Below are 26,232 nucleotides of genomic sequence, written 5' to 3'. Positions count from 1 at the left end.
GTCTAATAGAACGTCTTCTTCTCTGGACAGTAGAGACAGTTACTCCAACAAAACTAAAATCAGCTCTTTTAATACCCTTGATTTCAGAAGAAACAGTGAATGAGCAGGTGGTCCCAATACTTTTGTATAATGTTCTCTATATTTCTGAGACCCTTAGCTTCCTCTAAAGCCAGGAAATGACAGAGGGCTAACAGGTCCTGTCTGAACTACCCACCTGTATGGTTCCAATTCTGCTTGGTGGGTTACAGCCACTTACAGTCATCTTAAGATATTGGGATTGGACTTTGCTGTAGCTGTTGTTTATTGCCATCATTTCCAGGCTTTCATAACTAATAGTCCCAAATGATACTTTTACACAATATCAATGAGCATAAAACATACCTTTTGTTAAACATATATATAAATTTACTTTAACCTTAAACCTGAAGTGGTTTGCACTTTTTCAGACAACTCTCTAACCAAAACAAAGTGGTAACTAATGTTCAATTACTTTACCAATCGCTCTGCTTATTGTTGTTTTTGTTTATAACAATGAAAATTTTTTTTTTTTAATAAATTTATCATTACCACACATTAGCTCAAGCTGGGATGAGAATATTGCATTAAGCTCTGGAGGTACTTAAAATTTGTTGTCTTCATGAAATGGGTCCTTCTAAGCATAAAGTGGGTATAAACATAATGGCTTTAAAAATCATAGAGTGTGGCTTTAATTATGACTCCCTCTGTCTGTGTTTTGCTAAGTTTAAGGGAGGAAGCTGTAAAACCATCAGAGCATTGGCAAAATCTCATTTTTGATGAAAAGCAACTGTTGTATAAAATAAAAATAGAAGAGCGATCACTCAGGCTGTCACCCCTTATATTAAGGATGAGTTTACACTGGGTGTTTAGCACCATCTAAAGTCCTGAATTGTGGACAGACTATGTCAGCTGTGTGTGTGTGTGTGTGTATTCATCTCTATGACACCTCACGAGAATGCAGTAAAAAGCACAGCTGTGAAAAGTGTTGGGTTGACCTTTGACCTCCAGCGTTTGGCTGACCGAGTGAGGGCGAGCTTGCTGGTCCAGCTGAAACAATAACACACAATGTCAAACAAAACCTGAGCGCCTGTGTGGCCCAGTGGCTGCACGGCTGGCCAAACACAGAGAAAGTGATTGCACATGTCACACACTTTAAAATAAAGGGTTCCGTAGTCTGGGATCATTTCTCAAGCAAGTTGCTAGGAACCAAAGGACACAGCCGGGATTTCCAGCTGGTGGAACCAAGACCACAAGGGAGTGGGTTAGGAATCACACCCAGCTGAAAAAAGCCTTCTACAGTCAAGCACTGAGGCTTTCTAATTGGCATCAACCATATCCGAGTCAACACCGATTCCAGGCGTCCCCTGGAATCTCACTTTTTGCACATAACTATTTCAGCAAAGAGAAAAGTAGTCCGTCACCACTCAGGCACAGTTCCAACTGACCTCCCAAGAGGGCCAAACAAAAGTGCTTTTAGAGCAGTCAGAATCCAGGCAGAAATGGCTGAGACGGCGCACGCTTCCAGATTTCAAATAAGCTGTTCTTCAAATAACCCCCCTCGCAAGAGGGTTCTGTTTTCCGGAAATCTAGAGGCAAAGTGTTAAAAAAGAAGGAGGGCGGGGGCGTGCTTGTGTTGGGCCACATCAACCTTGGGGGTAAAAAGAAATAGTGAGAGTGTCACCCCAGGCTGTGAGTGCGAGCCAGGCAGGCAGTCTGGGGAGGCTGATCCAGGGGGTGGCTGGATTGATAGGAGTGCCACTCCTGACAGAAGTAAAGAGGGAGCAATGAAAAGGTCTCTGGTCTCCAAAGCTAGTGAGCCTTGCAAAAGGACCTGACTGCAGAGAAAGTGGGAGGGAACGATCAGGGATTGAGAAGGAGTGGGAACAAGGGACTAGGCTGGGCTTTGTGTTGGTATTCGGTGTTCCCGGCTTTCAGACTTTCAGAGGGTCCTGGCAGACTGAAGGTTATTCATTTGTAACTGGGATGAACCAATGAGAGCCCAATGCTGGAAAAGTGTCCTTGTTCCATTTGGTCGTTTAAATGGATGGTCAGTCATATGAGATCCCAATGCTTGTTTCTACATGGGAGGGTTGATATGATGTTTTGATATTCTCGGCCTTCTATCTTCTATCTATTCGACCTTTATCGTGAGATATCAGGTCCTTGAAGCGTTGGGTCGAAGGTTGAGAAGATCCAATTCTAGACAACCAGCAAATATCTTTTACTTTTTTCCAAGGTATTGCATATAAGAGAGCATCTAAGAAGCAGTTTATTTCATTCAGAATTAGAATTTTGTTCTCCTGGCTGCTTGCGCTCCGATGGGAGTCAGGTTTTTGGAAATAATACGCTCTGCAGGCCTTCATTATTTCTGGATGCGAGCGCAGCCAGACAGCGTATTGCTGACACACACTTTGACTGAGTGATTTCCCTCTTCCCTTTTCACCCCTGACATTCTTGCCGAGTGTGTCACTCCACAGTGCACTGAAAGAGAAACTCCAGACTGGCACTAAATAACAACGGCATGAAATCAATTTCAAGAGCAAATAAAAGTCCAAAACAACAAGTCTCGGTGCAGCCCGCTCCTGGGGATAATGAGAAAAGAGCGACAAAAAGAAAATAAATAAAAGGCAGGGAAGGAGGCCGCTGTCCTGCGGGATGGGTTTTTTTTGGTTCGCGGCGAGGGCCTCGTTTGTAACAGTGAGACGCAGCTTTCTCCAAATGAATGCTTATCAATTAGTTCCTCAATGCTGTGCACTGGAGGGGCATGGTAGAAGTGTTAATGCAGAGCATTGTTCAAAGCGAAACAGCTGCCAGGCTGAATCGAAGCAAAGCCACCGTTAAGAAGCCTCGGCCTTGAAGGTTCCTCCACTTTCAGCTACATAAGAGATCTTTAACATTAACACCAATTTACAGAAGCAGCGCCGGGTGAGAGGTGTCTTTGTCCAAGGGCATTAAAAAACTTGATAAGTCAGCATCCCAGAGCTCACAGTCATTAAGGAGAGTCACACACAGGTAAGCACTCTGGGGGTAAACGAAGCGATGTCTGAACTGCATGAAGAGAGCTGAAATGTTCTGCTGGGGGACTTAAAGCTGCTTCCCTACCAAGCCTGACCTTTTCCTCTTCCCCAGTAGCCTGAGCCCCCTAGGGTAGGATCTCTCCATAGAGAAGTTGTTAGCCAGTAATTACAGCTAAAACAGGCGCTGCTGAGACCTACTTCACTCAGCTACACAGTAGCATCAGGGGTCATCGAGTCTATTTATGACTACATTCAGTGTTTATAACACAAAATTAAAGCTTCCAGAAGGTTCTCACGTGTGCACTCCTAACATAAAGGTGTCAAAACATTGGTAACACATTTCTTTATGGTTATGGATCTCTACACTATTTTTAACCATGGTTAGATGTTTGAGAAACTTTAGAAAAGTTTTAACAGAACACCTTTTACATTTTTACATTATGTGAAGATTCTTTAAGCTTCTTAATAGAAGCTTATTCAAGGTTCTTTAAGGACCAAAAAGTGGTTCTTCTGTTCTGCAATAGCTTTGTGGCAGCTGGTTTTAGAGTGTAAGCCCAGGTTTTAAATCAACTAGTCTTGGAGAGCACTATCATGATCATTTTCATCATTTCCACACAAAGACTTTGTATCTCAAGTTATGTTGTTTTTTTTTCACTTAAAGTGAAAATATAGCAGTGATAAGTGATAAGTGATGCTTGCAAAATGTCCTAATAAATGGACCAATAGAAACGCTCCAAAATGACAAAAGAATAAATCTTTGTACAATAATTATCACTGAATTATATAAAGGTTTTTCTGTCTCCTGTAAAGTAGCTGTTTAAGATAAATGTTTTTTACATGACTGACTTAATTCATTATTACTATTAATCAAAACTGTCAGAACACAACTTCTTCAATATAAGCCCATGTTCTAGCTTGCTTTCAGAATGTAAGCCTGTTGGAAAATCACAGGACGTGTATAATGAACATATTCATTTGTGCAATAGCGAACTGCTTTAATCATCATTAGTGTCTTTATTACTTTATATACTGTAGTAATTAGGGTTGGCAATGCACACAGAACACGTTCCTTTAAGCGCCAGCCATACCAGCAAGCATCTGGTAGACCATGATAGTGTCACTTGCTTCCCACATGAAGTGCTTTTAAAAGTTTCAATTAATTTATCTTTATAACTATAAAACTACTGAACTACTAAATCAAAACCTCAGCATTAAAAACCCAGGACAGATTTTTCCAGACAAAACTGTGTGTATAAATAATTAGGATGTCTCATTTCTTACAACATGACAGCAGTACTGTACAGAATGACTAGATTCAATCATGCAATACATCACTTTCTTATTTTTGAATTTAGAACAAATACAGTATTATCACCACTCCCAGCATCAGCTCTGAAGGACAAATCCCAGTGTTTGAAGCCATCCAGTGAGATTTATATGTGTGGGAAACAGACTAAGGCTAAAGAACCTTCCATTCACTTTGCAAGTCTTTTGTTTGCTTTGGCACAAGCTGACAATAATACCGGGTCTGGGTCTCAGCTGCAGAAGAAGGGCTGGGATCATGCATGGGTAATGCAGGATGGAGGTGAAGAGAAAAGCAGTGAGACAGAGCATGTTTGTAACGTAAAGCAAAGTTTACATTCAGAAACTTCCTTCTTAATTCAGTAAAGTAAAGTTTAAGACTAAGGCTCCCAGTGCTCAGGGCTCCCAGATGGTCTAGATTTTTGTGGACCAAATGTTGGCCATCTAAGGGACCCTTTGTTTACTTACATTTATTTTGTAGCAAGATAATCATCAGCATCATAACAGGCTAATGTTGGATAGTTTTGGTCAAGTTTGAATGCAGTATATCCCTGCTTTTTATGTGCCAGTTTCTTATTTATTTAGCAAAAGGGAAAGTGCCATTATGCATTAATACTGGAGAGTTCTGGCGAACTATGAATGTTTTATTTCCCTTTGTGCACTTACATTTTATGTGTCTGTTTCTCTGTAATATTTATTTAACAAGGAAAATAAAGGCTAAAGTTGGGCAGTTATGGTCAACATTAAATATTGTAAATCATTGCGTTCCCCCTGGTTGGATGGATTACTAGTATGGTTATGTGCCGATTTCCTTTTTCATTTAGCCAGGGAAACTGGAGAGTTCTGGTCTATGGTGTAATTTTACTCTGATACTGTGTGTATCAGATTTTTTACTTTATGGGATCATTTCCATGCATTATTCCTTTAGCTAAGACACAGTATCATTATGCATTGAGACTGAGTGAGTCTCAATGAGTCTCAGTGAGTTCTGGCGAACTATGAATTTGAATGAATTACCTTTGTTTATTTACTTTTGTTTACTTACTATGTGTCTGTTTCTTTGTGTTATTTATTCAGTAAGGATTGGGCAGTTCTGGTCAATCTTTAATGTAGCATAGAATTGTTTTCCTATTGATTTGATGGCTTACTTCATGTGCAATTTTTTGTTATTCATATAGCAAGTGCAAGGGTCATTATGCACTGATACTGGAGAGATGTAATGAACTATGTAATATTTCCCTTTATTTACTTACACATGTATGTGTAAGGGCTGTTTGGAGAACCAGTGGTTTAGATTGCTTGCTTAGAACTTTATGGGACTCCATGCATTATTCATTTAACAAAGATAAAGTTTTGGAGAAGTACTGGAAAGTTCTGGTCAACTATAAATGTAATATATGAATATTATATCAGTTGATTATAGTGTTTACTTACATTTATGTGTTTATTTTTTGTAGAATTCATTGAGCAATGGAGTGCATCATTATAGGGAATTATTTGGGAATTTCCCCACTGCGGGACTAATAAAGGACTATCTTATCTTATCTTATCTTATAGGCTAAAGTTGGACAGTTCTGATCAACTTCATATGTAGTACATTGTTATTTTACCATTGATTAGATGGTTTACTTGCATGGTTCTTTGCCAGTTTCCTTATTCATTTAGCAAGGCAAAGTGGCATTATTGACTATTACTGGGCAGTTCTTGGCTTTGAGACCTAAATCGACAGCTGGTGAGTCAAATCCCTGACTATTTATTCTTGGTGCTTTTTTCTATTTGACTTCTCTCATCTTGCATCATTTGGAAAACTCAGCTTGAACAGTTTGGCATCCCTCTCCTCTCAGAAACCAAACCATTTCCCTCCCTCCTTCCCTCGCCCCATCCAGCTGGCATGAGGTGAGAGCCGGGCTCTCACTTTGAACTTCCGCCCTTCAGCAGGCCTGCTTTATCTCCACATGAAAACCAACTATGCTGCACAAAGACATGAAGGACAGGAGGGAGAGTGAAGACAGGGAAAAAAAGATGTACACAGAGGGTGGGAGAGACAAAAAAGAGAGAAAAAAAAACAATGGAAAGATACCGGCAGGGAATGTTCCTGCCTCACGACGTGGAAAGCGTGCCAGTTATGCTGTTCATGCCTCTGTAAAACGCATCCTCTGTTGGCATTTTGGAACTCATAAAGAAAAGAATTCTGGGCAGCAAGGTGAGAGTTATCAAACATCCTCAACGACCCGTGCCTGGAACAGGAAATCACTCTAGTGCCGGAGAGGGGTCTGGGAAGAGGAGCTCCGTCAGATTTATTGTTTATGAGACGCTTTTAAAAGCCCCTTTCCTCCTCTTCTCCTCCCTGGTCTTGCGTGAGAGCTCATGCAGTAGAGGCAGTCCCAGCAGCAGCAGCATATGGTGTTGATGTAAGAGATCTGCCAGGTGTGGCTGAGTGTTAGGTTGGCTGCTACTCGCAGAAGCATTAGAGAAGATCTCAGCACTTGGCTATCTGAACAACTGCATTCCGCTTCACTACGGCAGCAGTCTGAGAGCGAGCCGGCCTCTTTAGACAGATTGGTGAGCTATCATTTAGCTATCATTCTGGAGTTTCTCTTGTTTCATTGTTATCATGATACAATACATGATAATTTGCTTTTCTGGGCATGTTTTGAGCATTGCCAATATTCCTGAACACTTACAGTTTCTATAGCAGTGATTTGAACAGAGCTAGTTAGCTTCAAATCCCAAACAAATGAAATCCCAAAGGATAAAAAAAAGAGAACATAATCAGTCTTGTTGTATTAGGTGTATTAATGTGTAGTATATTCAATCATTGTACAGATACAGTGGTACCAAAATCTATTTGACTCCTTAAACATTGAACTATTGGTAGACCACAGTTTAGTCATAGGGCACAACATTATTGCCCCACTGTTAGAGTCTTTGAGTGGAGCAAGCCTGGACAGCGATTCCAACCAGAAAGCACAAGGGGTATCCTAAAGCACAAAATGCCTGCAGCGGACTTTCTCACACTGTTGACAATAAGCTTGAGTCCACAGATGGGATTATGACTGCAGGAGTGCATAAAAGCATTCGACATGCAAACTTCTACGAAGAATCTGCTGCAAAGAAAATTATACTGACCAGAAGTTGACCATTTTGGTCAGGATTACATGTTTGGAGAAAAAGTTAAGGTAAGAACTATGAATGGAAAGCTTTGTCATTTTAAAAGTGAGGCTTCTTTAAGTTGAGAGGGGTCTTTACCCTGACAAATTTCTTTTTACAAATATCTTAACTTCTTCTTTAATGAAATGGAAAGTGGTTCTTTCATTATTCCATAGGCCAAAGAGCCCTTTGTGGAACCTTTTTAAGTGTGCGTCCAGTTTTTTAACTGTTTTAGCAGGAGAACGAAATCATGAACATTCATGAGACCATTCTCATAGCTGATCTGAAAACCAGCAGATGCCTTTTTAAAGAATCCTTTTTAATTTAAATCAAAAATAAATTTGACTTTTATAAACAATAAACTTAAAACAAGCATAGCGCACATCTGAACACTTTTTATGGTCTTTTTTATTAATATTTAAATATGGCCCTTCTGAGTTGGTTCTAGTTGCAGCATCACCCACCCAGTTTCACATTGATGTCAGATACAGAGAACACAAACACAAGGCCATGTTCATGTTCACACCAGCAGCTTTCTCCTCGTTGCAGTTGTTAGGTTTATTTTCACTGTCCAGAAAGTCCCACACTAACACCACTTTTGATCTGCAAGGCTGCAGAACGAACTCCTACCTGGAAATTGCCTGCATAATCCTCCTCTTTTTCCCCATTCCTCCCCTCCTTCAGAGCAATGAGAGTGAAGCCTCTGAAGTAAGCAGGGTTGGTGGCGTATAATGTCACTACAAGGAAGAAGAAGGAGCAGGATGAGCAATATAGCACTTACATCACTTCTCACCATCTGTGTCATTGTCAGGGATCAACTGTACAAACATTTTCAAGGGGATTGGTGAGATGGTGGGGATTAGTCCTAAACCTTACATATTGTTGCGGTCTTGCAAAAATCACATCTCCAACACGGCATCTTTACATGAGAGGGATAAAGCTGTAGACGTTTCTTACTGTAACGTTCAATGGAAGCCAATGTAAAAAGATTTTATCCCAAGTCATTTGGAGCATTTCTGTTTGTTCAGTCATCATGAAATTATTATACAAATATGTAGAACAGCTGCCAGATTCACAAAGATTCGCAAAACAGCAAAAACAGAGACACAAGGTTTTTGTTTGAGTGCAGCAACATGCTCAAATATTACTTTAGCAAGCATGTTTTAGATATTGTTTTGGTTTTGGCTTTACAACATTTAGTTGTTGGTTGGTTTCTAAATCTTGAGATTTAATGCAACTGTCATTAAAATATTAAGAGTAGAATCTTTAGGCCACATGATGGCATTAATCCAAAAGTGGAAGAGAAGGGAGACGACAGTTTTACGGAGCAGGTGATGTTTGTCTTTTCACAATCCTCCTCAGACTGAGCTCTGGCTGTAGCAGAGCTTCCACTCCTCACGGAGAGATGTAAGTACCAACAGAACAGAAGCTACAGAAAACCACATATAGAGCAAACTCCATCCCTGCCAGAGCAAGGTAGAGCTGAATGAACATGTGCCTACACACTGCCAGTCTACATTCTCACTGTATAAAGTTAATGTACTTAACATTCTAGAAAAAAAATAAAACCTGACCTTTGAAGAAATGACTTGTCTTATTTGTATTTACAGTAAACAACCTCCCTGAAATTTGATCTGCTAATGTTTAATCTGTGTTTTTTTTTTAGTTACATTATTTTTTATTTATTTTTGTATTTTTTTTATTTGTTTGTTTTAGTGGATGCTTGGGTATGTACATAAATAACATGCTATTATTAGTAGTGATATTTGTCTTTTTTATCATGTTACACATGTTGGAGAAAGTACAGTAAGAACTCTTGCCCTAAGACTCCTATTGGTGTAGAATAATGTGCCAGGCATATGAACACTAGTTTGTCACAGGAAAGAGAATGTTGTAACACACTACACTAACTGTTCATATCCAGATACGCTATATATCAAAAGCTCCTCCAAAATCTAGTAGAAAGCCTTCTTCCCTGGACAGTAGAGACAGGTACAGTCAACTCTTTTTAATACCCTTGATTTCAGAAGAGACAATAAATGGGTGTCCCAATATTTTTGTCCACATAGTTCTTCTAAATGTGTGGATTGATCAGCTGCAATAAACCCATTTAAACTATTATTTCTATTATTTCAGCAGTTTGCTTCTAGCAGTCCGTGCTTTTAGCTGTGATATGATCCTGTATTGGTGTGTTTACAGTTGAAGCTATGGTTAGTCCTGGGCTGTGTCCAGCATGCATGACCAAACCACCCTGCAGGCATTAGCTGCAGCATATTGAAGTTACCAGTCTGTTTGTAACTGATTCATATAATATAATTAATACTGTTCATTTATCACACTGCTTCAGTTCTGCACATTAGACATGCATATCTGCCCTGATCTCATCCGGCTTCATGTCCAGCCAGGTTGGCAGCACTGAGTGTTTACAGTCAAATGCAAAAGTTGAAGCAGCTGGATGTGATTTATTACTTTTTATGTAAATGAGTCCCGTCATCTCCAGAGCGATTCCGTTACACTGATCATTTAACTTTACTGTACTAAACAAATGCGGCGTGACTAAAATCCGTGGAACAATATCACTTTGAACAGCAGTGTGTGTATGAGTAATCATTAAACTGGTCTGATGCAAAAGTTTGAGCGCCCTTGTGGTGTGTAACATGTGTACAATCTTCCACAGGAAACTTAAATTAATGCAGAAAATATAGAATATTAATAAATATGCATTTATCACATTTTCTGCACCTTTCAGACAAAATGATTTATTTACTGAGCTGAAAGCTATAAAACCTGCCGTTGGCTTCACAGGCTCCACACTCCAATCTGGTAAAGCGTTTAGACATGTCATTTAAACCACAGCGCTCATACAAGTAATCATTAAACTGATCTTAATCAAAAGTTTGGGCACATTGATGTTGATGATCTGAGTGTAAATACATTGATGAACCCTATACACAGGATTTTAATAAGCATTTTGTGGATTTTTATGCACATTTTAGACGCAATTTCTATTCATTCACTGAACATATTTACTGTGATGTTCCTTTTACAGCCTCCACACAACCTGTTAAACCCAGTAAATAAACACTGCTGAAGCTTCTGGAAATGCAGAGGTCCGTCTCTGTACACTCTGAAGTGCTTCTTTGGCCAGTGCCATAAAGACCCCTGCTAGTAATAGAGACGTGCGAGTAAAGGTCTAAAGAACCGTCACTTGATTTAAAGCTTCTTCACTGATTTAGAAGGTTCTTCCGGCTCACAGATCTTCAGCAGACGGTTCTTTATGGTTCTTCTGTGGAAACCCTACACTCTAGAGGGTGTGTTAGCTTATTCACACCCACAACTACACTCTCCTGTAACGTACAGTCATTTGACCTGGAGTGTCCACACCTGTGATCATTACACTGGTACACCATGCAAAAGTTTGGGCACTCTTGCACTTGCTGACGTTCTAAGTGTAAATGAGTGATTCTGCATTTCAGACACCCTTTCTATTTATTCACTATAAACCATGACGTGTTCAGAGTGCCATTACTTTCACACACTCCACTCTTACTGTCCTGCGATCTGTTCGAGTCTGTGTATAAATAAGCATGTGTGAGTAAAGGTTCTGCAGGTTCTGCAGGTTCTGCTTCACTTCAGTCCACTCTCTAAACCCCCGCAGACCGTCAGTGTCGGCGGGGAAGCGCGAGACCAGGTGTGCGTACCTCTGTAGGTGCTCCCGGGGTGGTAGTGATCCGGGTCTCCCTCCACGCGCAGTCTGAACTCGCTGTGCCCCTCTTTCCTCGCGCCCTGCGGCTGCGCGCGTAAGATCCAGCTGCAGAAGGCGTCCGGCTTGGCCACGCGCTCCGCGGGCTCCTCCGTGAACGCGAGCGCATCGCGCGGGCAACCGGCCACGAGCAGCCACTGCAGAAGCAGCAGCACGCGCGAACGCGAGCGCAAACGCATCACCACAGTTGCAGCTGCAGCCGCAGACATCGCGCGCGCGTGTGTGTACGTGTGTACGTGCGTTGCCCTGCGATCACTGGAGCACACGACCGAGGCAGGTGCGCTCCCGGTTAAAGCGCGTGCACGGGAGGAACCCAAGCCCCCCGACTCCCTAAAAATAAAGAAAGTTGAGTGCACGCAGAACTCCACAGAGCAGCACGAGAGGAGCTGTCGCGCGCGAGTTAGCGTCCGCGCGGAGGAGGAAGAGGAGGAGGTGCCGCCATCCTGTAGGGAACCCAAACCGCCTCCGGTCTGAGAGGCGCGCGCTGATTCGCTCCGGTGTTGTTAGTGGTGGTGGGGGGGTGGGGGTGTAACGGGACAGGACTCTCGCGCACACTGAGCCGGGATTCACGCGGAAGCTTGACAAGCAGCAGCAGCAGCGGAGCGCAGAGTATATGCCTGAGAGTAGCGCGCGCGCACGGCTCTCATTGGCGTGCACGCGCACACTGTAGCTTATCAACCTTGCCAAATGAACGGGGGGAGGGGGGGAGGGGGCAGGGGGGCAAAAGGGGTTCTGCAGTACCAAAAGAAAACTCAAGTGGAACCTTTTGTGGTTCTTTGATGTAGAAAAAAAAGTTCTTTGATCCTCTTAACAGGAGGAGTCTAATGGACTGTTAAAAGGTTCTTCAGTGGAACCCAATTTGGTGCAATATTGTAAAAGAAGGTTCTTTGACTCAGTATTAATAGTTGTCTGTTCCTTTTTGGTTCTATGTAGAACAATTCTGTTTGATACAATAATATCAAACCCTTTTGGTGTGGTATAGAACCTCACCTTTAAAAAGGTTCTTCAACTTATATTGGAACCCTTTTTGGTGCTATGAGGGGAAAAGGGGGGTTCTTTAACAAAAGTGTAATCTCTTTGGTTCTATGTAGAACCCTTTTTCCATATAGCACCAAATAAGGTTCTACTAATATGAGTTAAAGAACCTTTCTAAATGGTTCTAAATAGAACCAAAACGAACCCAATAATGTAACTAGTTTTGTGCTATATAGAACCTATTAAAAGGCTATTTAACTAGAGACAGAAGTGGAACCCTTTATAAGAACATTGGAATCATCATAGAGAAGAACCATTTAACCAGGCAGGGAACGTATTCGAGTGTTTATGGTTCTGCATATTACCACTGACTTAAAGAACCCCCTGTTATTAGTGAATCATTTTAAAAGGTTCTTTAAAGAACCATATATAACATTTCTTCTCTTATTGAAGAGAAACATTAAGCAGTCATGAGGGAACCTCACACAATACTAGGCAGGTGGTTTTAATGTTATGGCTGATCTGAGTATTTGCAAGGGTGGTTCCAGGACTTGTGGATGATGTGGTCTAGAGTTTGGTGGGCAGTGTACAGGTTCTGGGTTCTGGGGGTTCTGGGGGTTCTGAGGGTTCTGATGTAGTGATGCAGAGTCGAGGGGTGTTTGTTCAGTTGATCTGCAGTAGATCGTCTCGAGAGTGTGAGCAGCCGTGGACTTGTAATCTGACCCCCCCTGAGTCCCCTGCCAGTCAGGAGCGCTGGGGCGCTGCCCCCGGTGGTCTGGCCAGTAATCCATCTCTGATAAATGCGAGGAGAACACGTAACCAAGCATTAGAGAACTAATTATGTATATCATTATTTTTGTCTGAATATGTCAACAACTTTCGGTTGGAGCTACAGAGAACCATATTTGGTTCCACTAAGGTGTCTTGAAAAGGCATTTTGAAGAACTTACAGTCAATTTCATTTCACTTTGGTTCTTTAGCTTTGTTATGAAACCAAAGTCAGAATCCTGCAGAGTTACCAGACTGAAAGGATCTCTTTAGAACATTAGATGTTCTACTGGGTTCCACAGCTCAATGATTAGGCATTGTTTGATCATACTGCACTCTATACATGATCAGATATACATGTGCCACTATGCCCCCGAGGTCGCAGGTTAAAATCCCAAGCCATGCCGCTTTCCCATCAGTAGCCTAAGTCTGAAAGGTGGGTAGATGGCGCTGTCTCTCCTCATTACTCTTAAGTGATGTTGGCCGGTACAGGCATCTGTAAGCTTAGTAAGTAAGTGCTATATATAAAAAAGTGCAATCGTTTTTGGTGCTATATAGAACCATTACCAAGAGGAACAATCATACAGAAGAACAGGAGACGTTTTAGTGCATTCAAAAGATGTGTAAGATCTGCAAGTGTGAAGAAGCATTACGAGGTTTGTGCTTAAAGAACCTCTTTTTCATGAATCTTTCACAAAACGTAATGATTCAACACCAAAACCAATACAAAGGCTGTTCCTACAATCATACAACTGAAGAAGTGCAGTGTAGACGCCTTTATTTTTAAGTGCACTATGGCCAGTCTTCCCTAGTTCTGATACTCCAGCTCAGGATTTAAGCTCTACTCCTCAGCCAGAGACTACAGGAGCTATTTCTGCCTATTGAATCTAGTATTGACTCCTCAGACTAACCCCTCTGACAGGCAAGAGCTGCATTGCGCCCTGTGAAACATAAGGCTTTGACTGCCTCCCTGGAGCGTAAGGTGGATGATTCATCATCAGTTGTGGACAATATAAGACCGTACACCCAGCACTCCAGTCAGCTTCAGCAGATAACCCTCTACTGCCACAGAGGCTGTATGTCCCTTCAGACCAGTCCCTGTAGACTCTTCTAAACGCACCGCTGGTTTAGACGCACTTTATGGAACGACATTTATGGAACATTTCTGAAATTAATACAGTTATGAAATTATACTTGAGTTGGATTAACGGTTCTAGGGAAACAAACGGTGTGAGACATAATGTGGAGGTTCGTCATCTCTGAAAAGGTTCCTCACTCTCACATGCTCATGCTCGTAGTTACAGGCTGCCTTTATACTTTCGTTTATGTTTATAGTTTCGTTCCCTTGGTCCAGACCGAGCAAGCTCATACTGGCATATTTGCAGTCAAACTATCATTAGGGAAAAAGGTGACGTACGACCGAAGGCTGCAAGTACAGGTCTGCAAAAGGAGGGTGTGTCCGCAGGTCCTGCTTGATCCATGCAATAACTTGCAGGTGGGATTTAATTTGTAGCAATGCAGTCATAGTGGGTACACATCAAGCAGCCCTCATTGAGCTATGGTCGGTTCATCTTCCCATGCCGTGGCTTAGAACTTAACCACTTACTCTTGGGGCGACTCTTAATGGAGCTACAGCAAATTCTCTGTGTAACTCAATTACCTTCCCCACTTTAGCACAGGAACTGATCACCATCCTCTCGGCTTAGTTTGCAGTGGAAACTCCTAAATTTATCTCACTGGTCTACAACTGTTGCTCCTCAGCTGCTTCACCACTTTTCACTTCTTTATTAGGTTGTAGGCAGCATTTCATCTACATATGTCTGAATGTTTGTGGACACTTCTTCTAGTAAATACATTTCACTTTAAGTTGCACCCATTGTTGACACAGATGTGCAAATGCACACACACAGCTTGTCTAGTCCTTGTAGAGAAGAAGTACTGCCAATAGAATAGGACTCTCTGGAGCAGATCAACATCATGACCCTATTGGCTCCATGCTGCCTAATGCCAGGCGTGGGCTAGAGGGGTATAAAGCCCCCCAGCATTGAGGAGCTGTGGAGCAGTGGAGGAACTGTGTTCTCTGGAATGATGGTGGTGGAGCTCCATCCAGTACTTTTGGGATGAGTTGGGAATGAGGGTGGGGTGGTGATCATTTGACATCCTTATTTTACTAATGCTCTTGTCACTGAGCACAGCACAGCACAAGCTCCAAAATCTAGCAGAAAGCCCTTTTTTCCAGGACTGTAAGTTGATTGTGTTTGTACACAGCATGTCGTCAAATTATTAGTGGTAATCAGTAACTTGAGCAGGGACAGGCAAATGACACTGCCCACCACCAGTTCTAGAAGTCATTCATTGATGTCACATTGGGAACTTTTCAGGGTAACCATCTCTATCTCAGTGTCTGCATTCTGAACTCAATCTGATATGCACTGGTAAAAATAAGATCCTTGAGGAACTTTTGAAGGTTGTTTAATTTGAAACTGTGGAGGAACCTCTTAGGGTGCTTTGATGAACCTTTAAGAAAAGGTTTTTTTTTACAAGTAAAAGGTTCCCTGAAAGTTCCTCAAAGCACCTTAAGACGTTCCTCCACAGTTTCAAAACTGAAGAACCTCCAAATGTCCCTAGAGGATCTTATACTTTTAACAGTGTACCATCTAAGTGTAGATTGATTGCACTGTAACTGGCTTGGCCACTCGCGCAGTTGCAACAATGGATTCTTTGAATGCCTTTAAAGATCCTCTTTTGGTTTCAAGTGTTTTTATTGCTTTGTTGTGATGATTAAAGAATCCAGGATATACTGTCTACTATTTACCCAGAACTGTGTTGTCAAATAACCCAGTTTGAGTCATTTTAAGTGTATTTCTAGAGAGTATTTATGGTTGCAAACTGATAAGGCGTAATTATTTATCTAAGCTGGGCTTAATGTTAGAATGGATGTGTTGCTGATATGTACATTTATCATTAGTCTGGTCTGTGGAATGCATGTGGTGTCACAGAATAAACTGGCTTGTGAAATGTGTGCAGTTGGAAAACAGAGGTAACTAGGACCATACTCAAGTTAACCATTAGCATTTGAGCGTAATTCTCTTGTGGTAAACTCAAACATTCACAAGACACAAGTCTAAGAAACCTTTCAGGATGTAAGGTCAGTCAGCCTGGCTACTGTATGCTTTTCCTGCCAAATCCATCTGGGCTCTACATCTGCTTTATGTCTTACCTCCATGTGTCCCCTGGGAATCTGGAATTGCTATACAGGATTCAGAGTTGGAGCCACTGTGTTTTCATAGCTGCCATTCAATGGTTTCCACTGTTGCTGTCTCTGAAGATCCCTCTCTCAAACATCCCAGCACCCAGATCGTCTTCAGCTATGGCTAGAGCTGCAGCGGATGGATTAGCAGTCATGTGGTGCTTGCATTCACTGAAAAGTCTGCTGTGTAATTTTAGCATAGAACAACAAAATGCTCAACATTTCCTTCAACGCAGCAGGTTTCCAAATGTGTTCATATTTGTAGAGTGTGGTTAAATGCCCTTATTTTGTCCATTGAACGAATGAAAAAAGAAAATACATAAAGAAAACACATACATTTGACTGTTACTTTAATAAATATCAAACAAAATACAATGTACAATGTTTTATAATTTTTCAGACTTTTGTAGTAGATTGTCATAAAAATCTATAATACAGTAAAGTGACTGAATTTGAATTAACTTAAAGAATTATGGATACAACATCGGGGAAATGATGAGGAACTCGTTGATGAGTTTATTTCTTGGTGATTAATTAATTTCACAAAAAGAGCAACTGCATGAGAAACTGCACGAGAATCTTATTATAGAATGAAAACCTGACTTGTTTATTATTGCTTTCCTATAAACAGTTTACACTGTAAACAAAGTTAATTCAGAAATGAATATGATGATACTACAATCTAAAAATGAAGGTCGGTCAGAGAGAAAGTGAACACTGTAATTTTGAACTGAAACACATTTTATCTTATAAATGTAAAAAATAATATTCTGCACTATAACCTGCCTACAGCGATGCGTCCTCTGAGTCCAGTGTTTTCCTCGGTTTTACGTAAATATTTTGATGTTTTTGTTTGTGGAATGCTCACTTCTAAACTAAGATAACTCATTCATAATTCACACAATAACCCAAGGACACAAACTATATTTATGTTTGAGGTTGTGTTTTAGCTCATTTTGAGTCTCCAGGAAAAAGCTCATGAGAAGCAACTCCCCAAAATCCTAAAACGTAAAAGTGGAAAAATATGTTTCTTTGAGGGAATGTGGAGAATTCAACACCATTTCAATAGACTGACTGTCAGAAGCTGCTGCACCACACACTACTCTCACTCACTGGCCGTTTATCTGATACATGGTTTTTTACAGGTACATTAGTAAGATATTAGGTTACTACTCTTCCAAAAAGCATAAATATTTCAAATGATTTTCACATAGTTAGTCAATATTTTAACTGAAACACGCAACAACCATGACATGACAGCCAGGGTTCAAATAAAGCAAGATTTTTAAAGGCATTGAATGATACATATTCACCCTTGATTAATTAGAGTCAGTTTGTTTGTTATAATAATCTTCTATTATTTTGTGCTAAAAATGCAGACAATAATAGATAAAACAGCCAGGATGAGAGCTAGGGTTAGGCTGTGGGTTGAGGTTAAGGTTAGGATTAGGATCAGGGTTAGAGTTAGGTTGTGGGTTGAGGTTAAGGTTAGGATTAGGATCAGGGTTAGGGCTAGGTTGTGGGTTGATGTTAAGGTTGGGATTAGGATCAGGGTTAGGGTTAAGTTGTGGGTTAGGCTGGGTGAGAATTTTAAGTCTACTTGATGTATCAGATAAACAGTAAATCTACTGATCATCTACATCAGCAGAACATCTTCAGGATCTTTACCTCAGTGGATCCAGAAGCTTCACTGCTGCTGCTGCACTGATCCTCTGTTAAGAGTTTATTAATCATCTATAAAGGAACACATGTTTTGAATCTGGGGAAATGATGTAAATCAGAGGTTTTGTAGGTCTTTCTTTTAAGGGAACCTGAAGCTGGGAGGTTTAGACAGTGATAGTTAATGTCAGTCATAACAATTATCCTTTGTCAACAGAATCTAGAATTACTGTATGACCAATTATACTGCATACTGCATCATAAACAACAACAACAAAACTTTGCTGAACTCAATTTGCGGTGAAGCGTACTGGACTCGACAAGAACTTCAGAATTATTTATTCAAACAGGAGCTTCATATTCCCTGCTATGAAAATGAGGACGAAGTGTCTAATTTGGGGAAGGAAACATCAAAAGAAAAGATGCCATTTTCCTTCACAGTCCTCTGTATACCTGGGATCCACACCCCATTAGGCAAATATATCAGCACAACTACTGGCCCAGAAATAGAGAGAGGGGGGGGCAGATAAACAAGGCTTATACTGATTTGACCTTATCCTCATAAACCTCCACTGTTCACTTTTAATTAAGAGTCTGCCTTTAATTGCAAGACATAAACAGACCTTTGAGGTTTTACAGTTTGATATAGGCAGTGTGTGAGGCTGTTACTTTGGAGTTTCTGTTGATCTTGCTGATCTCAAAGTCAAACCCCATCTACACCAGCTGAGGTGACCTTTCCACAGAGCCAGCGTGGCCCTTTCCCCCGGTCTCTAACCAGACTTTGATGTTTTTTCTTCTCTTCTGCGTTTTACACGCTTTAAAGAGTAAGAGGTCAAGAAGTAAAATCAAATCAACTCATTTAATCAGCTCTGAGAGCAGGCCGTCGATCCAGCTTTGACCACACGCTGCGGAGTCATTAGGCTGTTTATGAAAAGGTTTCTAAAACGTGAAGGAGATATGCTTCGCTTCTCATCTAACAGGAGTCCAAGAAGCCAAAGAGAGGCCTTTGCCAGGAGTGTTTACAGCATGTGTGGTAATATCAAATGTTGTGTAGGCTGCAGCTTAGTGCAGTTTGAAGTATAAGGGGAATGACTTGCAGAGAAAACAAATTTACACAATTTGCCATTTCTAACAGACATAATTGATCAGACAAGTCATGCTGGCGACCAATGTTGGCTTCTTTAGCCTTTCCACAAAGCTTTTCCAGTGACACATTTTTGTCCAGTTGGCCATGTTTGTCATTTTCACATTTCTCCTCTGAGAGATAATTCCAATTTTTCACCAAAAACATGCTTTTTTAACCCCATTTCCTTCTATGGGTTTTCAAAGCAGATGTAGCCTTGCATTGAAAAAAAAGCTTGTTACAAACAATACTTCCCAAATCACAAATGACTGAATGCTTTGGAGTCTCTCAACCATTATATATCACAGTTCCTACCTTGCAACCTTGCAACATGAGTGATAGGCTAATACTGCACAGAATGCATCTCTGTAAACATCAACCCACTTTGCTCAACTGTACCCTGGCAATGGCCAATAAGTTATTAAACAGCCACCATCACAACAAAGAGTAACGAGCCATGGTAATAGTCACAGCCTTTACAAGAAGGAGTTTAATTTCAATGGCTTAACAACAAAGCAACACAAGCACCAACAACAAAACCAAACACTCCCATTCCAAACCGTGAAGGTGTGTCTCTACATGCCGCCATCTGCAGATTGCCGGTTTGAACGGATGACCCATTTCTGTATTGGAGCTTGGCACTGATGTTTCACCTCGACAGAAGCACTGCATTGAAGACAGACACCTTTCATTAGAACACACTTCATCTCTTCAAACACAGATGAGGACAACCTGAGCCATGAGGAGGGGAGCAGAGAGATGTATGAGCCTCAGCGTCCTAAAAACGAATCAATATTAGAACTATCAGAACCATAGTAGAATTGCATCAATACACTCAAGGTTGAGCTGCACTGTGGATATGGTTGCTAGTGTACTGATCTACTTGTATGACTATAAACTGATTTCTGATTTGAAATGAATGGAAATTCTGAGACAAAGGTGGAAGAACCAAACTCTTGAAAGTGGGTAAATAGCACAACTTCTTGTGTATTACATTTTATACTGCAGAAGTCTGGACCTAGCCCAGGTACTCTTACACTGCATGAGCACAAAACAGGCTGTGGTCATTTTATAAAGTAAGCAAATTCAATTATAAATTGAGCTACAGACTTCGGTTATAGCAGCAAACTTGTAAACACTGTATATGAGCTGGATGGACTACATTTAGGGTAAGAAACGAATTGTGCAGATTAGCTTTTCAATGAAGCATTTATTTCAATTATTTACAGGACGGGTGCGTGGCCTGTAAATAAGAAGCTTGGAGAGAAAAACAACAAAATGCAGGAGGAACTGATCCCAGGCTGTTCTTTGGTTGCATAATTGCACCGAGTGCCGGCTCAGAGGTGGCATAACCTGAGTGAATCAGATCAGGGGATTTAACGTCTTTATTTTCTGTTCTCTGCTTTCAGGAGCGTACACAGGCTCCATCACGCTTTGACGTAATGTGTTTTGATGTCCGCCTAAACGCCTGGCTGAAATATCTGCAGTCAGAGCGTCCGCAGCCCTTCAGAAGCCATTACACTCCGTCAGAGTGGATGGCTGGCAGTGGAAATCCCCAGGTGCAGGGAGAACTCGAGCGTTACTCATTGGGTTTTTGTCCTCCGTTCCGTCGGGCTGAGTCGCATCCGTAAGGCTCTGAAGAAATCACACACCCTGTCAGAAGCTATTGAACCTCCTTCACCGAAGCCTGGCAGGTCACAGAGAGTTTGCAGTAGCGGGTCTTTTTAGATAGACCGAGGAATTAAAGTGTTAGATGAGTTACATGTCAGAAGCCAGAAATTTCTTATGACTTTTATACTGTAAATATTAAATATACTGTAATATAAAAGTGCCCTCGATAGTCACAGTAGAAATTGATTATATGCAGATTCCTCATCAGTGCTTTCCAATCTTATAATGATTCTTTGAATATAAATTAATTCAGCCAGCCTTTATTAAAGAATTACTGTAGACTGACTACTAGAGCCACTAAGTAAAAGACATTGGCTGGCAGGACTAAAAGGATGTGACTGACATAATAGACACAATCAATATGGTGGGTTACACACACAATCCTGCCCAGGACTCAATGCCTTGTTGACATGGACTTAAGTAAGCTTAATAAGATGACAGCACTAAGACGCTGCTGCAGTACACTGCTGGCAAATGTTCTGGATTTTTCTAACCATCAGTTCTCAGAGGAGTGGCTTCACTATATAGAATTAACCGTCACGTTAAGACTGGCTTTAATTACAAGGGACCCCTGTAGACCCCTGAAACGCTTGGATGTTTAGAGACATTTTGGGTCTATTGTGCTGTTATCTTCTGAGCTGTGAAGACAGTAGTGAATTATTTTCCACCATGAAGAAGTAACGTTCTACAGGTAGGGAACATTACCATTCCACATGACTCACATGCTCTGGAGATCATCTTATCTTTGCTGTCTCTTTTCTTCTGTCAGGACTGGCTTTTTTCATGTGGTCAAGTGGAGGCCAGATGATCAAAGTGCAAACCTGTGCCAGCTTGACATTGGCAATCTTTGAGTGAACTGATGCTTTTTGGAATGGGTTTATGAGGGCTGTCATGTAGATTCATGAATTGAGCCCTGAAATAGAGTTAGTTTTTGATATTTGGAAGAGGGTCTGATGTCTCCATAACCCCAAATCAAACATGAGACTTGAAGGATCATTATTCCTACTGTCTGCACAACAACAATCAATACTTCATAAATTGTAGATTTGATTATTACTGAATTTCTGTAATGCAGCCTTTTTAAAAGCATTACAAAAATAATTTTAATTTGACAAATTAACTAAAGAAACAACTGATTTAAATGCAAGTGAGAATTCATATTTATATAGTTATAATTGGTATATTTGGTCATTTGATTTACTAAAAACAACTATTACTACTTATTCTATTAAAATATAAGGTACATGTTCTTTCACCAGTGAGGAAACTACATAAAAATATCAATCATAATAGTACACTAAATGACTTGATAAACATGTTTGCTTTGGGCCATTTTTGTTTTCTTGTTTCAATTGCCATTCAACTCAAGCTATTTTGGTTACTTGCTTCAATTACTGTTTCAATAACTTTTTTCCTTCCACTTCTCAAGGCTACATGTCAATCAGAAAGTTCTACCTTGCTGCTGTGGAACACCAGGCAATTCACTGAGCGATTGACCTCACTTCCTCTTCATATAATGAAGAATACAGTGCTTTAGAAATGCCTGGTTTCTTTGGACAACAATGGATTTTGCCTGTTTTGCATAAAACTCAAATAAACATTGCTAGCTGACAATTTGTTTATTTGTCACTGCTCACATTTTCTAAAGGGCACCACACAAGCTCCACTGCCTGGGGCCAGACATGGTGGATGACCCCTGAGCATGTGTGAGAGGGTTCACAGCTGGCCGAGGACATTCAGACAAGTAGAGGAGAAAGTACATCTCTCCATCGCCAGGAAACTGTTTTATTGAGACGTCATGAGAAATTCCAACAGTGGAGCAGATGTTTAGTATTCTGCCCCTTCTTCTTCTTCCAGAGTTCAGAGTTCAGAGTCAGTCTCCAGTAAGAACTACCCACAGAACAGACATTCATATTTCAACACGAACACTGGACACACATGTTGTTCAAATTCTCAGTTTAAAGGCACCAGTGAAAATGATTGAGCTCATCTGATTTTCAAATTTTGCATATTTTAATTGTTGATCTTTTCACAAAAATCCAGCTCAAGACCAGCTTTCCTGGTCGCTGGTTTCAGATGGTCAAAGCTTTTTAATGTCAAGGTGGTTGGACAGCTGGTCATTCAGGTGAAAACACAGCTTATTGTGGTGAGCCGAGTGGTTGAACCTTCTGACCAACTTTTAGCTTAATGTCAACCTGGTCAAACTGCTCGATTAGTTTGATTGAGCTGGTCATGCTGGTAGACCAGCAAATCCATTCAACTAAAAAACGCAATCCAAATCCAATCCAATAAAAGAATATTTAACTAGCAAAAAATATTTATTTAATTAATTATGCAAAAAAAACAACAACTGTGAATTCCCCAATAAAGCAATATTCAACAAGATCTGTATGATATTCAGGACAGATAAAGATGATTATATATTGTGTACATTTTTCATGCTCTATAAAAAAATCTTCTTTTTCTGAAAGTCTAATCTGCCTGTACTTATTCATAATATCCTTGCATCCAGTTTGCAGAATACAACAGCTCTGACCTTTTCTTAAGAGTTGGCCTTCCATTTGTATGGGTGACCTTTCGCTGTGTATGGCAAGATCCGGACCACCGAAGCATTCATGTGTTCTGTGGTGAATGTCATGCCTGAGGTCATGTTCATGTTCGCTAAGTCTTTAGGCTGAAAAGAGAAAAACTGAAGAACTATTATAGTAGACAGTGGTTCTCGGTCCACATGGGATAAATGTGTTCTGCTAGAGCTTAGTTTTGAAGTTAACTACAAAGTCAAGTTTGGGAAAAGCATGTGACAATATTTCACCACTTCATTGTTCATTCAGCTTTGAGGAGAACTGAATTCACCCCTTTCTGAGGAGCTTCGTCATGGGAATCAATGGTCAGCAGAGCATGTGCTGAGTCAGTTAAAATAAAATTTTATTATATCCAAGCAGAAAATACCCAGCGCACTCTCTCCTGATTCTGATTTGCATCTTTATGATGTTGGATACTGGCCTCGGCACCGGGATCTGTAAATTCTGCATACATTTTGCATCCTTCTTATTTTTTGCTTTGGGAATTTAAAGAAGGATATTAGATATAATGAAAAAAGCACACTGTGCCATACATGCACAATGTCTGAGAAATGCTCAGGGCTACTGTTTCATGTGAGTCACAGATATACAAAGTGAGAATGACCTCTGCATGCTGAGACACACATAACAAACTGAACTGCACTTCATATCTGAAAAGTCTGAATGGCCCAAACGCTGAGCAAACGCTGTCTTTAGTTGATGTTTGTTGGGACACTGTTGGAGTTATTTTATGTACGTTGGCGAAATAAAAGAAGAAACATTTTTTATTGTTGGGAAAACACTGCAGTTTCATCATTTAAACCAACATACAGTACATGCGACGAGAAAAGAAGTGACATGTAAGTTAGATGGTGCAATTTCTCAATGAAAAGGGAAATTCAGAGAGAAATCTTTCATCCCTGTACATAGACAAGACTTTTTAAAAAGCTCTGCAAGTCACCTTTTCTGGAATAATTTCCACTTTTAACTTTAGTTTATTTTTCCTTTTATATTTTGCATTTTCCTCCATTTGTCATGGGATTTCTTAAGGAGCAATAAGCATACATAGATTTTATCTTTAGTTTGACTGTAGAATGACTGCAAAATGGCTTCAGAGGTCTACATCTCTGATGTCAACTTAGTTTTTTTTTTTTTTTTTTTTTTGGTGGTTAATTTGTAATTTGGTTTCCCAAGATTTAACTCACTCTAATTTCTTTGTACTTAAGAATATAAACGTGAAAAGTAACAGTTTTAAAAAGAAATATGCTCTTTGGTGGTGTTTGGTGTAATGACTAATCAGTGGTACCAGTCTTCACACAAAGACATGTTAACACAGTTGTTTCATTTTTCATTGATAAGAATGTAGTTTGATGTTTTAATGAAAACTGAAAAAATTAATGATCAAGGACATTTGCAAGCAGCTCAACTGACTGGAAAGAACAAAAAAGAAAGAACAGACCTCTATTATTTGCACTTTGAAATACAAAAGTAAAGAATTTAAATGTTTTTATTTCTTGGAAATATAATTGAGTGAAGAAATAAATATCCAGTTTAATAATACTTGAATTAAGTATATAAACTCATATAAAAAGAATTACATTAAACGAGAGAACACAAGCCAAACAGCCTGAATCATTGCATGAACCATCAATTATTTATTTACACAGGTCTTCTATAACTGTTTAGTCCTTAAAAAGGTGCTTCCTTAATCTGAAATGTCAAATTTGTAAACTTGTAAAATAATAATAAAACACACATATCCTATAGATTATCCACAGATGCTTAAAATGTTAACAAATGATCTGTTGAAACTGATTCTCATCTGTGTTAGGGTTGGGATTTGCTTTAGAACCAACCAGTGAAGGTTTAGATTAGGTTGAGGTTAAGGTTATGAAATGAAGTGAATTTAATGTTTAGTACTGTTTAGATAATGGAGTTTAACTTAAGTATCTTAAAGTCTATCTAAAAGTGCACTATCCTAATAAACAGACAGTGTAATAAACATACAGTTATAGACAGTAATCATAACAACACCCACACAGTGCTTTCCATTTCAGTACACCTTTCATTCACCGCCTTCAGCTACTTTTTAAAGCATTAACCATTTCAAAGTATTCTGGGATTCACCAGAGGCAAAAACAGAGCATGGCATGTACACATAAATCTTAGAAATGTGCTTTAGCTGATTTGCATATTGTCAACAACCACCCATATGAAATAAGTTTCTGTGGCTTCTTTGTTCATGTGCCAGAATATTTTATGCACAGATCAGTATTTGAAGACTCCAGAAAGGCACCGGTTCAGATATAGCTGTTAATGGATGTTTTTTATTAGGTCATTAATATATCTTACAAATCATTAATAATCAGTTACAGCACAAATAGTGACCCATCTTCATCTCTACTGTTAAAATTCAGGAAGTTTCTGCTTCCTGTTCTTCCTTTGTCTTCTCTATCAGTCAGTGTTAACCCTCCCAGCTTTAGAAAATCCTTCTCAGGGTCAGTCTTTAACTCACAGACCATCACCTGACCTTATCATTTCCTCCCCTTTAGTTTGATAGTTCTTCATCTCATCATGTTCATTCTATGTTCTATGTTCATTTATTAATGAGTTATTAACACTTATAAACAGCAGAAAGGCTCTTATTGTAATGTGAAACTCATCAGCCTTTGTTAATGAGCTCCAAACATGAAGATCAGCAACATCTCTCAGAGCTCAGACTGTGAGAGTAGTCTTTCTGTATGTTAATGAGCTGATCAGATGATCATTAGTAATTAAAGCTCCTGTTGGGGTTCAGCTGTCATCAGGTATTAACAGATTTCTGAGAACCCACAGTAAGATTAGGAATTGGACGTTTATATATCACATATATCAAGTACAAGACTGGATCTTTAAAGAAGCGTCCACTGAGAAGCTCTTTATTGAACCAAAAGTGGTTCTTCTATGGCATCTGTCCAAGAAACTGCTTTGGCACC

At 40.1% G+C, this 26,232-nt stretch overlaps 1 protein-coding gene across 1 annotated transcript in view; it reads right to left on the bottom strand.

Annotated features, from left to right (window-relative positions):
• Positions 1 to 11,729, bottom strand: part of spon1a (spondin 1a) — a 106,091-nt gene extending 94,362 nt beyond the window's left edge. The window contains exons 1-2 of the mRNA XM_072695704.1: positions 11,189 to 11,729; positions 8,118 to 8,224 (exon numbers count right to left, since the gene is read on the bottom strand). Coding sequence (XP_072551805.1) covers positions 8,118 to 8,224; positions 11,189 to 11,459 — 378 coding nt within the window. The 5' untranslated portion in view covers positions 11,460 to 11,729. The remainder of the gene's footprint in view (positions 1 to 8,117; positions 8,225 to 11,188) is intronic.
• Positions 11,730 to 26,232: the final 14,503 nt, after the last annotated feature.

This window comes from Salminus brasiliensis, chromosome 13 (genome assembly GCF_030463535.1).
Source record: "Salminus brasiliensis chromosome 13, fSalBra1.hap2, whole genome shotgun sequence".
Lineage (NCBI taxonomy): Eukaryota > Metazoa > Chordata > Actinopteri > Characiformes > Bryconidae > Salminus > Salminus brasiliensis.
Note: the sequence above shows the minus strand (reverse complement) of the source record. Positions and strands in the feature narration are given on the sequence as shown.